Below are 10,762 nucleotides of genomic sequence, written 5' to 3'. Positions count from 1 at the left end.
CCAAAGAAAAGAAAAAAAAAAGGTCGGAAGGAAGAGAAGGACTCCACTTTCCAATCCTAGTTGGACTAGGATTGGAGTAGGACTCCTCCTCCTCCCTAGCGGGCGCACCCTTGAGGGCTTGGCCCTCAAGGCAAGCCTCCTCCCCCTCCCTCCTATATATAGTGGTGATTTAGGGCTGATTTGAGACAACTTTTGCCACGTGCAACTCAGATCTAGACACCATAGTTTTACCTCTAGATCGTATTTCTGTGGAGCTCGGGCGGAGCCCTGCAGGAGTAGATCCTTCACCACCACCGGAGCGTCGTCACGTTGCCGAGAACTCATCTACTTCTCCGTGTGGCTTGCTGGATCAAGAAGGTCGAGATCATCGTCGAGCTGTACGTGTGCTGAACGCAGAGGTGCCGTCCGTTCGGCACTAGATCGGAGCGGATCGTGGGACGGATCGCGGGACGGTTCGTGGGACGGTCCGCGGGGCGGATCGAGGGACGTGAGGACGTTCGACTACATCAACCGTGTCTCTTAACGCTTCCTGTTGTGCGATCTACAAGGGTACGTAGATCCAAATCTCCTCTCGTAGATGAACATCACCATGATAGGTCTTCGTGTGCTAGGAAATTTTTTGTTTCCCATGCAACGTTCTCCAACAGCTCCAATACTTTAGACCCCTCTTTACGGAATCTTCCCATGTCAAGTTCGATCAACCCCGACCCCTCTTGACATTATGAACATCCTTTAGCCGTGCGCTAAGCATTGGGCTTCCGGAGACCTGCACTTAATATGCCCAAACCATCTCAGACGATGTTGGAGCTTCTCTTCAATTGGCCCTACCCAACTCTATATCGTATATCATCATTCCGGATTCGGTCCTTCCTTGTGTGGCCACACATCCATCTCAACATGTGCATCTCCACCACACCTAGCTATTGCACATGTCACCTTTTAGTCAGCCAACACTCAACGCCATACAACATTCACTAGTAGAAAATAGAGCTTTGGTCCGGAGTATTAGTCCGGGTCTAGTTTTGCACCGGGACTAATATGACCACTAGTCCCGGTTCCAAAGGCCAGGCTTTAGACCCGGTTCATTTATGACCTTTATTCCCAGTTGGTGTTACCAACCGGGACTAAATGTGTCGTGGCATGGTTGCGTCAGACCTGGGCCCCGGCAATCCCCTTTAGTCCCGGTTGGTGCTACAAACCGGGACTAGATGTCCATCTCTAGTCCCGTTTGTATCACTAACCGGGACTAAAGATGTCACTATATAGTGCTTCGTCCAGCCCAAGCCCAAGAGCTCTCCTTTCTCTCCTCTTCTCTCTTCCCCTTGCTCGAGCTCATCCTCCATTTTTGCCAAGATTTGTCAAGATTTGAGGCACCCCATCTATCCAAGTGTTCACAAAGGTTAGAAACTTTGTCCTTTTATCTCTCATTGCTAGATTAGCTCGTGCAATACTCTATAAGTATAGTGATTTGTGGGTTTTAGTTTGGTAGTAATTATGTGGGAGTTTATTTCATTTATATGCAATTTAAGCTCAAATTAACTTCTTAGATTGCATATGTGTAGGTGTGGTTTACTTAGTGTCTTCCCGTCCCTGTCCTAACCACCATCGATCGCCCGCACCGTCATGTCGCCGGCACCACCTTGATGAGCATCTTGTTCTTATCTTTTTTATAAAAAAAAATCTTATTTGTATGATTTAGATAGTTAACTCTATAATTTTCTTACTTATATGATTGTTTGTTATACATAGTGCCATGCTTTTGATATCCATGCCCGTTGGCCCTCGTCCGATTAATGATTCAGATGTGCTATATTTTCTTTACAACTATTTGTTACATTTCGTGTTTATGATAATTATGCCCATCAAGTGGACATAGTTATTTTTTATCTAGGAGGTATGTGAACTGGAAATTGCAGCCGACCCTACTGTCGAGAAGTTAAATTTAGTTAAAAAAGAAAACGAGTATTTGAAAGAAAAATTAAAAAGAATTGAAAAAGAGAAGATGAAAATGGTGTATGTTGCTGATGCCGTCGATGATCACAAGATAAAGATAGATGCAATGCGCTTGAAGATTAAAAATGATTAGAAAATATGTTGTTAATAAAGAGGCTTGATATAATTATACTGTTAGATTAACTATTACCTTAGTTGTGATTTTAATCGCATTTGTTGTTGCATTTAAATGCTTTAGCTAGATAGTTTTATGTTGTTTTATGATAATAAATGTGTATGAACTTGTATTGATTTAGTCTTTTCGGTGTTGTATAATGAAGACGAGTCGTACAAAAAAACAAACAAAAAGCCAGACGAGAAAACCGAGCCTCTTGCGATAGAAAAGAAAAGAAAATTCGTTTTTTCGTTTCTGAGAGTCGTGGCTCTTGCTAAGGTAAAACCGTGCCTCTCGCGATGCTTTTTCCTTTTTGAGAGGCACGACCGTGCTTCTCGCAAAAACAAAACCATGCCTGTCGGAAAAACAAAACTGTGTCTCTCGCAAAAAAAGAAAAAAAACACGTTTCTCCCTTTTTGAGAGGCATGGTCGTGCCTCTTGTGAAGGCAAAATCGCGCTTCTGAGAAAACAAAATCATGTCTCTCGCGAAAAAAGTAAAAAAATATGTTTTTTCCCTTTCCGAAAGACAAGGTCGTGCCTCTCACGAAAACAAAACCTTGCCTCTCACGGAAGCAAATCTGTGCCCTTCGTGAAAAAAGAAAAAGAAAAAACATATATCCAACCTTTTTGAGAGGCATGGCCGTGCCTCTTATGAAGGCAAAACCGTGCCTTTGAGGAAACAAAACCGAGTCTCTCGCGAAAAAAATTAAAAACCATGTTTTTTTCTTTCCGAAAGATACGGTCGTGTCACTCGTAAAAGTAAAATCATGCCTCTCGCGGAAGCAAAATTGTGCCTTTTGCGGAAGCAAAGCCGTACCTCTCACTATAAATATTTTATAAAATACGTGTTTTTCCTTTTCGAGAGGCACGGCGGTGCCTTTCACGAAAGTAAATGCGATTTCTTTATTTTTTTTTCCTTTCAAAATTTAAAAAAGATGAGTAAAATATCGAAACACCAAACCAATCTAAAAAACTGAAAACACGTGCGGTAAATAAAACTCTGAAAAACATTCAAAACATGACACGTGTCGCGGCGACGGCTGAAAACACTCTAAATAACAGTGCATGCGAGCGATCATTAGGAAGCTTCCGAGGAAGTGCTAGTTCCTCTCTACAAAACCGCTTTGCACATTCTGGCGATGCGAAGACAAGCTAATTCTGTCACCGGCACATAAATTAACAAACCAACAAAGGATTTTTTTTTTTAGAACTACCAACCAAGGAAATTATTCGATTACAGTATTATTCAGTAGAATGGGCCAACAAATTATCAGAGTCCATTGGGCCGCATTTAGAACCAGATTATCAGCAGGGTCACACTCCACTCGCAGCCACGCACGCTCCCAAACCAGCCGCCGCACCGTTCCCCCTCACGAACCCTAGCCCCGGCGAGCAGCGGCAGCCGGCGTCGCGGCCGTCGAGTCCACTGCCTCGAGGCACAGATCCGCGAGCCGGAGAGGAGGCTATGCCGCCAGGAGGAGCAGCAGCAGGAGGAGGAGGCGAGCATGGCAGCACGGTGCAGAACCACCCGCCGGCGACCGACGACGACGCTCCGCCTCATTCTACGCCGCCGCTCCCCGAGGCTTCCGAGGTTTGTTCCACGCTTCTTCAATCTCTGACTGGCCCCGTCATCATCGGTCGAAGAAAGGGGATCGGGAACCTGAACGAGCCGTCGTCTCTGTCATTTACAGGACGTGAGGAAGAAGCAGCAGCAGCCCGCGCCGAGCCTCCCCGAGGGCGCCCTCGTCGAGATCCTTTCCCGTGTGCCCTACAGGTCGCTCTGCCGATTCAAGTCCGTGTCCAAGCCGTGGCTGGCTCTCTGCTCCGCCCCGGACATCCGCAAGAGGTCGCCACAGACCCTCTCTGGCTTCTTTTACCATGATGAAGGCCATGGTCTCAGGTTCCGCAATTTGAATGGGAGAGGCCGGCCTCAGGTCGACCCCTCACTCCCTTTCTTGCGCACAAGGTACGGCGTCATTGTTGTTGTCCAACACGTCAGTGGCGGCCTTCTCCTCTGCAGCTGCTCGAATAATCTGCAAGAATTCTATTATGTTGTTTGCAATCCTGCGACCGAGGAGTGCACTGTGCTGCCTCCTATGGGATTTCCAGGTCCCGATCCCATCGCTTTCCTAGGTTTCGACGCCGCTGTTCCATCCCGCTTTGTGGTGTTTGCGCCCCAGCCCAGTATGTTTGGTGTGGACGGTTCCGGAGAAGTGGCAATCTACTCGTCAGAAACTGGACGGTGGACTCGTGTGCAAAGTAAGTGGACGAGAGTGCCTCGCACGGATCATGGTAGAGACACACAGGTCTTCCTGAATGGCACTATCCATCTGCGTACCATGTATAACACAATAGCCACAGTCGACGTGGAGGGGAAAGTTTGGAGGGAGATTCAAATGCCAAATGACTTGCCAAACATCTGTGATGTTGGCCAGTCTCAAGGACGCTTATATGCATGGCAGACAGATAATTTTCATGATTGCCACCTCTACATTTGGGTCCTTGAGGATTATGATACTGGGAAGTGGGCCCTGAAGCACACTATTAATGTTTTGGAGCTGTTTGGAAGGAATTGCCGTAAAGATGGAGAATCTTATGCGATGTTTGCAGTTCATCCAGATTGCAATATGATTTTCCTTACTGACAAGAAGAACATGACATTGTCGTACGACATGGATAATCAGAAAGTGCATGTTATCTGCACTGAAGGCATGATGGGTCTGCCTTATGTTCCATGTTTTGCAGAATTGGCCTCAGCTGGTCACTGAGATTTAGTGCTACATCACATGCTCAGCATGGGTCAACACCTTTTGCGAAAATTAGTGGTTGCTATGGACCTACTCCTGATTTCGTGGCATTGCATGGACAAGTCCCAACTCCTATGTCAACAGTCTTGTGTTCAGGTGCATGCCTTTGTTGCTTTGAACAATGTTTGATAGCCAAGACTTTGTAAGGGTGAGGGTACTGATTAGTTTTAAGAATCCACCTAGCCATTTAATCTATTTGCTGTCATGTAGCAGTAATTATTGTGGCCACTTGTTAGCGCTTGATGTGGGTAATATAAGACATTGAGACTTGAGAGTACATTATTTGTGTTGTTTTCATCTGTTCATTTCCATTTGTTTTATGCAAATATCTCCATTTTACAGTTTGTTATCCATCGATGTTCCGTTTTAATGCATTTTCTAAGATTTGATATGATCATCTTTGTATAGCAGCTTGTTATTTTAATGCATTTTTAAGATTTTATATGATTATCTGTGGATCATCCCTTCAATATATATATATAAAGGGACAATGGCCGTTTTCCTGTCACTGCTTTGTTGGTTGAAGGTTCAGTTTTAGTTGAACTTAGGAAATACTGAAAGTACAGCTTGCCAGGCGCAACTGTTCTAGCATCAGACATGGGATTCATATAGCCCTGTATCATCCCCAGCAACTTTCGCTTCAAATTTTAGGCCTACTGTTTGTGTGATAAGTTCGTCGAACAGTTGTTGGATAGCCTTGTTTATGAGCGGGCCATGCTGAGAACTGCAGGTTCAGCTTGGTCTCACGCACAAGTTCAAATCTTATTTTGGGCAAAATCTGTGTCGCAGCAATGCCTCATGTTGATCCTGAACGCGATGGTTTAAGGCGACAATGCCAGTGTTGCCGTCTGCCATGTCATTATCCATCTTGTGAGCTTGTTGAGGAATTTGGAACTCCATGAGATGTTGCGTTGGACGCGACACTGTACTCACTGCTGTGTCTGAATTCTGAAAAATCTCGGTACACAAATTGGTCATTGCGTTTTGCTGACGAGGATGCACTCCAAGAAATATCAAGAGAAATTCTGACAACTACTGCGTAGCAGGACACGGTGTACGTCTGCACGATCAGTTTAATTTTGCGGCAACTAAACGAACAGTAAAAGCTTGTATAGGGAGTGCATGCAGTGTGAACTGAATCAGAGACGAACGCACTCTGAACTTGATCGAGTTTTTTTTTCCTCTGTTCTAAAATAATTGTTTAAGAGTTAAATACATTGTGAGTGCCTTAACTTATCTAGCGCGTTCAGTTTGGCCCTAAACTTGTAAAATACGTAAAATCGGTGCCGTAACTTGTCTCCTTGTTCAAATACAGTGCCTTCTTGCAAATTCCGTCGTATGCAGCGCATCCGTGGCATGCCAGCGTGTCGCAGACCTACATGTCAGTGACGGGGTGCCTCCAGGCTACCATGCTAATTCTTTTACGGGAACCCCTAAAGTGTAGTTTAACGTCGCAAAAAACCCCTGTAACAGCGGGGACCATACCTGGCCAAACGCACCTATTAAACGTGCCTGGCCCGTAGAGGCACGTTTAGTAATCGGGCCGTGTTGTGTCAGCCTGTGGGTTGGGCCTCCAGGCCCAGGCACGGCCCGGTTACTAAACGGGCCAGCATGTTGGCCCGTTTAGCACGCTGAGCCGCATATTTTTAGCCTCATGGACTCATTTTTAGGCCTATTGAAATGTATATTAAAAAATTAGAAATATATATAAAAAATTAAATGGGTCGTGTCGTGCTTGCCCGCGTGTCCAGCCTCCACGCACGGCCCGAGACGTCCCACATGTCGGGCACGGCCCGTTTAGGTCGTGTCGTGCCTAGCCCATGGCGGGCCGGGCCGGCGTGCCCGTGGGCTGGCCTGGTTGGCCCGGCCCGTTTGGCCAGGTATGGCGGGGACGGAAAGTGTGTTCACTTTTGGACAACTTAACTGACTAAACACAACATATCATCACAGTTTTCACAATTATTCAGTTGTCTTTGAACAAAACATATACTGATACAAAAATGCAACTATATAAATTAGACAGCGGTACACAACATATCATCATAATTTTCATGCCAAAATGAACTCCATAGGAGTACACATCAGTACCATTCTATCACAATTTTGTCTTCGAACCAAAGCAAAATAAAAGGGTATCTCTTGTCTCTGAACCCGAACAGTAGCATCAGTTCATCCATGAACTATAATGCAGCAGAAGTTCATTCATGAACTAACACTGGATGTGATCTACAAGTTCAAATCAATGGGAGAGGAAATCATGAAGATCATGTGGCCATCCTTCATCATACAAGACACTCGATGGTGCATTCTGGCTTATAAGGACCTCCTCTTGTGTTGCCATGTAATGTGGGTGTGCATTTGCACCATCATCTCCAAACAACAGGTTGTAGAAGCCAGGGGCATCATTTCTAGCTCCTTTTGGAGCATGTGTCTCCTGTGCCAGCACCAGTTCCTCCTCTTTCAACAGTTCTCCCTCCTCTTGCATCATGTGTTCCTCCTCTTCCAGCACTTCGCCCTCCTCTTGTTGCATTTGTTCCTCCTCTTCCAGCACTCTTCCCTCCTCTTGGAGTTGCGGTTCTTCCTCTTGGAGTTATAGTGCCTCCCCTTGTAGCAGATGTCCCTCCTCTTGTCTGCCTTTTCCTAGGTCTTGTTCCACCTCCTTGTGCACTAGATTCTGCTGCTCCATCTCCAGTTCTTCTCACCCTGCCCCTTGTCATTGCTATTGTCACTCTACCAACTGGGATTGAGTCTCTTGCATTTGCAATGAAGGTCGATTCAGGAAGAGAGCCATAGTCTGTAGTTGTTGGGCTTGTGAACTTCTCCTGTCACATGACAAGAGTTAGAAGAATTTAAGAATTTATGAGGTAATTCATTGTTGTTGCTTATCTCAGAATAGAAGAAGTTACCATTTCCTGCATCTTGTACACCATGCAATCTGGCATTTGTGTTGGATCAAGTTGAGGAATTACTCTATGTGGCATAATGTTCTGCAAACAACAATGAATCATAGTCAGGTCAATTAAATTGGCTAAAAAAGGAAATTAAGTAGAAGAGATAATGAAATTACGGCAAGGATGCCTGGGTCAGCATAGTCTTCTGCCTCCTCTGCCCCATCTTGTACTGTTGCATTTGGTTTATCATGTAGGTAATTGTGGTGACCCTTCTTGTTATGGTCAGCAGCTCCACATATAGAACAGTGCATTGTAACACCATGTTTGGAAACTTTCTTCAGTCCATTCTTATCATTTTTCTCCTTTGGATCTTTCTTCCTATTTTTCTTTGGCCTACCCATGACTTTTTTTAAGATAGGTGGGCACATAGGTATGCCATGCATCTTTTCCCACTCTTCATGCCACTCATATGCATTAGGTTCCATGCATAGCAATCCATGTAGTTTTATGCTCTCTCGTTCAATCCTCTCATGCGTGAAACACGCAATCGCATGGTGGAAAGGTATGACAGATAGCTCCCATCTTTTACATTCACAATTGTTCATGTTCGGATCCACAATATATATGTTGTTCAAAGAGATAACCTGAAACACACCTTTGCCATATTTAGTCACTCTAAAATTCTTCGCCCACTCAACATATTTATCAAGTTTCTTCTGAATTTTGGGGCATAGTCTACCAGTCCACTTCTCAGATTCTCTTTGCTTCCCAACTATCCTGTTTGGTAGGTTATGGAAAATATAGTCTAACATAGACTTGAATACTTGATTGGTAGCTCCATGCCATCCAAAATGTAACTGTAGAATAATACAATTGGATCAATGATAATGTACGCAGAATTTAAAAATAGGAATGCATTTATCTTGATAGATAGTAATGGAGGAACCAAACCTGTTGAAAACTTCGCTCATGTTGTTTAGTAAAATGTCACATTTGCAGAAAGGAAAAAAAGGCTTTGATCCACGTTTTAGATGGCAACCTCTCCACCCACCCACTCAGAGCCTACACATTGAGAGGAATAGATACCAGTAAGGGGGAGAGATATAAAAGGAGAAATTTTTATTTGCATTTTATTTTGCCTACTTTGGATTGAACTTGTCTCACCCTACCTACTCTCACTATCTACATGCTGTGATTCTGGGGAGAGAAAATCTTACATATTCATACTTAAGGGAGAAAAGTTCTAAATATTCTTGGAGACATATATCATCAAATCTTATTTTCAATATGTCTTCCATGTCTTGGTACTATTGAAGCTATTTGCATCTTTACAATAGAATACTCTTGTGTTATCTAACTTTTGATTTCCCAAGTGTACTCGTACTGATAAGATGCTCAAGAACCTCAAGGTAAGTATATGCATCGTATCATTCTTCAAGATGATCTCTTGTCTCTTGCCCATATTGTTTGCAAGAGGTGAGTCTTGAACATGGAAACCTTTTATTCACATATGTTTGATGCATATAGCCAAGATTCACATGTCTAGTCTTTGTTGGAACTATGCCCTAGAGGCAATAATAAATGTATAGTTATTATTATAATTCCTGTATCAAGATAATAGTTTATTATCCATGCTATAATTGTATTGAATGAAGACTCATTTACATGTGTGGATACATAGACAAAACACCGTCCCTAGCATGCCTCTAGTTGGCTAGCCAGTTGATCGATGATAGTCAGTGTCTTCTGATTATGAACAAGGTGTTGTTGCTTGATAACTGAATCACGTCATTGGGAGAATCACGTGATGGACTAGACCCAAACTAATAGACGTAGCATGTTGATCGTGTCATTTTGTTGCTACTGTTTTCTGCGTGTCAAGTATTTATTCCTATGACCATGAGATCATATAACTCACTGACACCGGAGGAATGCTTTGTGTGTATCAAACGTCGCAACGTAACTGGGTGACTATAAAGATGCTCTACAGGTATCTCCGAAGGTGTTAGTTGAGTTAGTATGGATCAAGACTGGGATTTGTCACTCCGTGTGACGGAGAGGTATCTCGGGGCCCACTCGGTAATACAACATCACACACAAGCCTTGCAAGCAATGTAACTTAGTGTAAGTTGCGGGATCTTGTATTACGGAACGAGTAAAGAGACTTGCCGGTAAACGAGATTGAAATAGGTATGCGGATACTGACGATCGAATCTCGGGCAAGTAACATACCGAAGGACAAAGGGAATGACATACGGGATTATACGAATCCTTGGCACTGAGGTTCAAACGATAAGATCTTCGTAGAATATGTAGGATCCAATATGGGCATCCAGGTCCCGCTATTGGATATTGGCCGAGGAGTCTCTCGGGTCATGTCTACATAGTTCTCGAACCCGCAGGGTCTGCACACTTAAGGTTCGACGTTGTTTTATGCGTATTTGAGTTATATGGTTGGTTACCGAATGTTGTTCGGAGTCCCGGATGAGATCACGGACGTCACGAGGGTTTCCGGAATGGTCCGGAAACGAAGATTGATATATAGGATGACCTCATTTGATTACCGGAAGGTTTTCGGAGTTACCGGGAATGTACCGGGAATGACGAATGGGTTCCGGGAGTTCACCGGGGGGGCAACCCACCCCGGGGAAGCCCATAGGCTTTGGGGAGACACACCAGCCCTTAGTGGGCTGGTGGGACAGCCCCAAAGGGGCCTATGCGCCAAGAGAAGAAAATCAAAGGAAAAGAAAAAAAAAGGAGGGAAGAAGTGGGAAGGGAGGGGGACTCCTCCCACCAAACCAAGTCCAACTCGGTTTGGGGGGGGAGTCCTCCCCCCCTTGGCTCGGCCGACCCCTTGGGAGTCCCTTGGACCCCAAGGCAAGGTCCCCCTCCCTCCTCCTATATATATGGGGCTTTTAGGGCAGATTTGAGACGACTTTCTCACGGCTGCCCGACCA

At 44.6% G+C, this 10,762-nt stretch overlaps 1 protein-coding gene across 1 annotated transcript; it reads left to right on the top strand.

Moving 5' to 3' along the window:
• The first annotated feature begins 3,421 nt into the window (after positions 1-3,421).
• On the top strand, positions 3,422-5,191 carry LOC123419198 (F-box protein At5g49610-like). The gene is made up of 2 exons (XM_045107141.1): positions 3,422-3,698; positions 3,799-5,191. Exons 1-2 carry the CDS (start codon positions 3,573-3,575, stop codon positions 4,873-4,875), a joined length of 1,203 nt encoding a protein of 400 aa, XP_044963076.1. The 5' UTR covers positions 3,422-3,572; the 3' UTR covers positions 4,876-5,191.
• Positions 5,192-10,762: the final 5,571 nt, after the last annotated feature.

Source organism: Hordeum vulgare, chromosome 1H, assembly GCF_904849725.1.
Source record: "Hordeum vulgare subsp. vulgare chromosome 1H, MorexV3_pseudomolecules_assembly, whole genome shotgun sequence".
Taxonomy (NCBI): domain Eukaryota; kingdom Viridiplantae; phylum Streptophyta; class Magnoliopsida; order Poales; family Poaceae; genus Hordeum; species Hordeum vulgare.
Note: the sequence above shows the minus strand (reverse complement) of the source record. Positions and strands in the feature narration are given on the sequence as shown.

Bases quoted from the DNA above. Each gene is read 5' to 3' on its own strand.
- LOC123419198 (XM_045107141.1), top strand. From the start codon at position 3,573: ATGCCGCCAGGAGGAGCAGCAGCAGGAGGAGGAGGCGAGCATGGCAGC. The intron at 3,699-3,798 runs GTTTGTTCCACG...TGTCATTTACAG, and splicing joins CGCTCCCCGAGGCTTCCGAG to GACGTGAGGAAGAAGCAGCA.